At 42.6% G+C, this 6039-nt stretch overlaps 1 protein-coding gene across 4 annotated transcripts in view; it reads right to left on the bottom strand.

Annotated features, from left to right (window-relative positions):
• Positions 1-6039, bottom strand: part of SSH2 (slingshot protein phosphatase 2) — a 302028-nt gene that overhangs the window by 38971 nt on the left and 257018 nt on the right. For all 4 annotated transcript variants that reach the window (XM_017542165.2, XM_017542163.2, XM_017542162.2 and 1 more), the window contains 2 exons: positions 1135-1228; positions 872-1000 (listed from right to left, as the gene is read on the bottom strand). In XM_017542165.2, the coding sequence (XP_017397654.1) occupies positions 872-1000; positions 1135-1228 (223 nt within the window). The remainder of the gene's footprint in view (positions 1-871; positions 1001-1134; positions 1229-6039) is intronic.

The raw sequence follows: 6039 nt of genomic DNA on the forward strand, positions 1-6039 counted from the left end.
CGTGATCCACCCGCCTCGGCCTCCCAAAGTGCTGGGATTACAGGCTTGAGCCACCGCACCCGGCCTAAGGATCATCTATATAAGACTAATTTGGTGCCAGGTGCAATGGCTCATGCCTGTAATCCCAGCACTTTGGGAAGGCCGAGGTGGGCAGATTGCTTGAGCTCAGGAGTTCGAGACTAGCCTGGGTAACATGGTAAAACCCCATCTCCACAAAAAAATACAAAAATTAGCTGGGGGTGGCACATGCTTGTGGTCCCAGCTACTTAGGAAGCTGAAGAGGGAGGATCACTTGAGCCTGGGAGGTTGAGGCTGCATTGAGCTGAGGTTGTGCCACTACACTCTACCATGCACAACAGAGAGAGACCCTGTTTCAAAAATAAAAATAAAAATGAAAATAAAAATGAGGGTCGGGCATGGTGGCTCACACCTGTAATCATGGCACTTTGGGAGGGTGAGGCAGGCGGATCACCTGAGGTCAGGAGTTCAAGACCAATGTGGCCAAGATGGAAAACCTCCTCTCTACTGAAAATACAAAAATTAGCCAGGTGTGGTGGTGTGCACCTGTAGTCCCAGCTACTCTGGAGGCTGAGGCAGGAGAATTGCTTGAACCGAGGAAAAGGAGGTTGCAGTGAGCCAAGATTGTACCATCACACTCCAGTCTGGGTGACAGTGAGACTCTGTCACACACACACACACACACACACACACACACACAATAAGATAATTGATGAGGTTTGGGTTTAAGTACTTTTGTCTTTAATGTAAGTTACATTTTATTCATGTATAATAAAATTTAACAATTGCTCCCACCCATGAGTCCATATAGGCTAGCTTCAGTACACCACTTAAAAGTGGCCTTAAAACTTACCAAAAACACATGCTCGAATATCTGTGTAGGGCTATCCATTTGACCAAGGATCACTATCATTTCATTGTCTATAAATTCCTTGAATTCCCGCAAGTTGCACACCATTTGCATTTCCAACTCTGTTCTTATCTGAAACAAAGATGACATATTGTACTCATCTCTTAAAGTCCCTCTGTACTTTCAACCATGCACTGTTTCTAGCCCCACACCTATTGTTATCCCACTGCTAGTCTTGGAACAAATGAGGAATCAAGGTCTCTTACCTCTTTGGATGTAATATTCTCCAAATCCTTCTGCATCATGATCTCCCTTAATTTGGTTTTAATTAGCCTTTCTGTTCGTTCACGTTCAGTTGGTCTGAGAAGAAAGAAATTATGATTTTTCTTAAGCAGAAATTTGACTAAGTTAATGAATGTACCATTTGATAAGGTTTCCAATCTAGCAAACTTTGCCTCTGTTACCCTCAAATTCAAATTGTGGAAGCATGGCAAAATAAAATTATATTTTAAAAAGTGTATTAGTTTATTTTTAGAATGTACAGAATTTAAACATGTTAGAAGTTATTACTCTGAAGAGGTTATATATGTGTAAAGTCCTTAAATACATTAATGTATATAGATCATGAGGGAGCAAAGATAATTTGGGTATACTGAGTGCAATACTTTAATGGAGCACCATATCCATACTTTTTCTCTTTAAGTATCCCTGAGTATCACTTACTGAGCTAGAATGCCCAGCTGGGTAGACCAGTAGTATGACCTACCTTGGAACTAAAATCTTCTGTGGTTTAAAATGCCACCTTATGCTGATAAGTCATTGTTGTGGTTCTAGAAAATGGGAAGAAAGAATGATCCTGCCTTCTTCAATAAGGCAAATCCTCTCCCAAAATGGGTTGCAGAGATCAACTACTTAGAGCCGTGGTCCCCAGTGGGTACCGGTCAGTGGCCTGTTAGAAGCTGGGCAGCAGAGCAGGAGGTGAGGGGTGGGAAAGCATTACTGCCTAAAAGCCTCCTGTCAGATCAGCGGCAGCATTAGATTCTCACAGGAGCAAACCCTATTGTGAACTGCACATGCGAGGGATCAAGGTTGCATGTTCTTTATGAGAATCTAACTAATGCCTGATGATCTGAGGTGAAACAGTTTCATCACGAATCTATCCACCACTCCACTGCTCCCTGTCTGTGGAAACTGGTCCCTGGTGCCAAAAAGGTTGGGGACTGCTGACTTAAGAGTACCTTCATCCAGAATGCTTTCCTTTTAATGACAACTCTCAAAATATCTCTGTGAAATAGTTATCCTTATTTTACAGGTAGAGGAAACAAACAACTGAAAAGCTAAGTGACCTGCTGATAACCACAGTGGGGCAGGAGAATTAGAACTCTCAGTCCAGCCTCATGCTCTACCTGAAGGATTATGTCACTTTCTTTAGTCTTCCGACTCTCTTTAAAATAAAATCACCCTTGGAACTTTAATATGAAATAAAACTAGGTAGCAGACTCTCCAATTATTAGAAAGGTAGTGGTTCAATGTAACTGGATACTTCTCCTCCAAAGCATAATTTCAGATTATGTGGAATTTGAATGAGGCTGACAGAGTACTTTGTTTCATCTCCTCCCCAACCCCTACTACCTACTCAAGAAAGGTATCTGGCTCTGCACCTCCTTATTTGGAGATGAAAATGGACTAAGCCTTCAGGCATCCTGCCTGCTCTTGCTGCCTACAGCCTTATCACTGGCTGCAAAAATAGCTTTGGTAATCTCCAAAGATGGATGCTCTAACCCCACAACCTTGGGGCCTCTCACCACTGGGCTCTTAATTTCTCGTGAACCCTACAGAATACAGCTAATACCTGAGCTGTTTCTCTTCAATTAACCAAGGTATTCCTGTCTTAACTAGGATTACAATTCTTATTTGTGCTTTATTTCTCCTAGATAGCTAATGATAGAAAATAAATGTATAATTTCAGTCTTCCATTAAAAATAAATATTGGGCCAGGAGCAGTAGTTAATGCATGTAATCCCAGCACTTTGGGAGGCCGAGGCGGGTGGATTGCTTGAGCACAAGAATTCGAGACCAGCCTGGGCAACTGGTGAAACCCCATACCTACAAAAAATAAAACAAAAAATTAGCTTAAAAATAAAATAAAAAATTAGCCAGGCATAGTGGCACATGGCTATAGTACCACAGCTACTTAGGAGGCTGAGGTAGAAGGATTCTTGAGTCCTGGAGGTGGAGGCTACAGTAAGCCCTGATTGTACCACTGTACTCCAGCCTGGGTAACAGAGCAAGACTCTGTCTCAAGAAAAAAAAAAAAAAAAAAAAAAAAAAAAAAAAAAAAAAAAAAAAAAAAAAAAAAAAAAAAAAGGTAAACACAAATTTTAGTACTTGTGTTCATGGATCAGATTCCCTAGTTCCTAAGCAATTTTTCCCTCAATCCCTCACAGGTGTTTGAGGCAGGGTGGTTGGGGAGTAGAAAGACCTAGGTTTTAATCCCAGCCCTGCTATTGGTGTGACTTATAACAAGTTCCTTCTCTTCCCTAAGCCTCTGTTTCCTTTTCTATAAAATGAGTAGAGCAGGCCGGGCACGACGGCTCACACCTGTAATCCCAGCACTTTGGGAGACCAAGGTAGGTGAATCACCTGAGGTCAGGAGTTCGAGACCAGCCTGGCCAACATGGTGAAATCCTGTCTCTATTAAAAATACAAAAATTAGCCATGCATGGTGGTGGGCGCCTGTAATCTCAGCTACTTGGGAGGCTGAGGCAGGAGAATTGCTAGAACCTGGGGGGTGAAGGTTGCAGGGGGCTGAGATGGGGCCATTGCATTCCACCCCAGGCTGACAACAGCGAGACTGTCTCAAAAAAAAAGAGCGGAGCAATAATACCTGTCTCATGATATTCTTATAAGGATTAAATAACATGTATGAAGTGCTGGGCATAACACCAGATGTGTATCCCCTATATGTATATTCCCTTCTTCCTTTCCTTGGATTACAAAATATAAATTATTCACAATAGAGTAAGTCTATTTTGGCACACATTCTCCCTGTAGTCTCAGCATTGTTTTATAGGCTTTTCTAGTCAGCTTAGGGAGGAGCGGAAATAGAAAAAGCATTACAACACACAAATCTGCTTTTTCCTTCTCGATTTCATTTGATAAAAATTTGAAAAATACATAAAAATACAAAGTAAATAAAAACCACTGAAAATTCCTCTACCCAGAGATAATCATTATTAATACTTGGCCTACAGCTTCCACTTATTCTTTTTCTGTGAACAGGCAGATGGTCTTAAAATATATCTTAAATTAGGGTTATACTGTACATACTAACAGTTAATAAGCCTTTATATTTGCCAGGGACGGCCTTTTATGTTTTTTGCTTATGGATATAAAGAGAGTACGAGCAATTTCTTTCTTCTTCTTGTTTTTTGTGCAGTTTCAAAATCTTCTCCAATAAAATCTTTTTTTTTTGGAGACAGATTCTCGTTCTGTCACCCAAGTTGGAGTGCAGTAGCACAATATGTGTGATCTTCTTGGGTCAGTGCAACCTCTGCCTCCTGGGTTCAAATGACGCTCCTGCCTGAGCCTCCTGAGTAGCTGGGATTACAGGTGCACGCCACCATGCCCAGCTAATTTTTGTATTTTTATTAGAGACGGGGTTTCAACATGTCGGCCAGGCTGGTCTCAAACTCCTGACCTTAGGTAATTTACCCACCCTGGCCTCCCAAAGTGCTGAGATTACAGGTGTGAGCCACTGTGCCCAGCTGTCTCTAATAAAATCTGGAAAAATGGGAAGAAAAGTTATCTTTCTCTCATGTAAGTCTGGTTTAGAATGCGCTTTCTTTGAGGTAGATGAGATATCCATTCCTCTGAAACCCATCATCCAGCTGTAAAGCATGAAATCACCAGTAACATTTCCCATGAATCTTCATCTTTTCAATTACTGTGAGATCTTGAAAAGACCAAGGCTACTGAAAAGAAGGTCCTGGTAGCAATAACACCCTGTGCAAAAAAATATTCTACTGCTTTTTTGACTATTGCTTTCATACAATTTTAGGAAAGTTCACCTTTTCCAGGAAAGAACATTTGTTAGGCCAGGAGCAGTGGCTCATGCCCATAAGCCCAGCACTTTGGAAGGCTGAGGCAGGCGGAGACCAGCCTGGCAAACATGGTGAACCCCATCACTACTAAAAATACAAAAATTAGCTGGCCATGGTGGCACGTGCCTGTAGTCCTAGCTACTCAGGAGGCTGAAGCAGGAGAATTGCTTGAACCCAGGGAGCGGAGGTTGTAGTGAGCTGAGATCATGCCACTGCATTCCAGCCTGGGTGACAAAATGAGACTTTGTCTCAAAAAATAAAATACAATAAAATACTCTGTCAAAAAAACCATGAAGTGTTTTGGCAGAACTTTAGGAATCTGAAGGAGAATCCTGTTTGTAAGGTCAGACAGTAACTAGCTACTCTTCTTTCCCTGCTATAGAATACCTTGGAAGTGCAGAAAGATCAATTTAGAGCAAAAGAAACATCATGATGAATTTACAAAGCAGGCATTAAGTATAAAACAAATTGTTAAAATATGGCCGAGGCCGGGCGCGGTGGCTCACGCCTATAATCCCAGCACTTTGGGAAGCCGAGGTGGGTGGATCGTGAGGTCAAGAGATCGAGACCATCTGGTCAACATGGTGAAACGCCGTCTCTACTAAAAATGCAAAAATTAGCTGGGCGTGGTGGCGTTCGCCTGCAGTGCCAGCTACTTGGGAGGCTGAGGCAGGAGAATTGCTTGAACCCAGGAGGTGGAGGTTGCGGTGAGCCGATATCGTGCCATTGCACTCCAGCCTGGGTAACAAGAGTGAAACTCCATATCAAGAGGAAAAAAAAAAAAAATACAGCCGGGTGCAGCGGCTCATGCCTGTAATTCCAGCACTTTGGGAGGTTGAGGTGGGTGGATCACCTGAGGTCAGGAGTTCAAGGCCAGCCTGGCCAACATGGTGAGACCCTGTCTCTACTAAAAAATATAAAAATTAGCTGGGCGTGGTGGCACACGCCCGTAATCCCAGCTACTCGGGAGGCTGAGGCAGGAGAATAGCTTGAACCTGGAGGCAGAGGTTATAGTGAGCTGACATCACACTATTGCACTCCAGACTGGGCAACAGAGTGAGGTTCCAC

This window comes from Cebus imitator, unplaced genomic scaffold (genome assembly GCF_001604975.1).
Source record: "Cebus imitator isolate Cc_AM_T3 unplaced genomic scaffold, Cebus_imitator-1.0 Scaffold140, whole genome shotgun sequence".
Taxonomy (NCBI): domain Eukaryota; kingdom Metazoa; phylum Chordata; class Mammalia; order Primates; family Cebidae; genus Cebus; species Cebus imitator.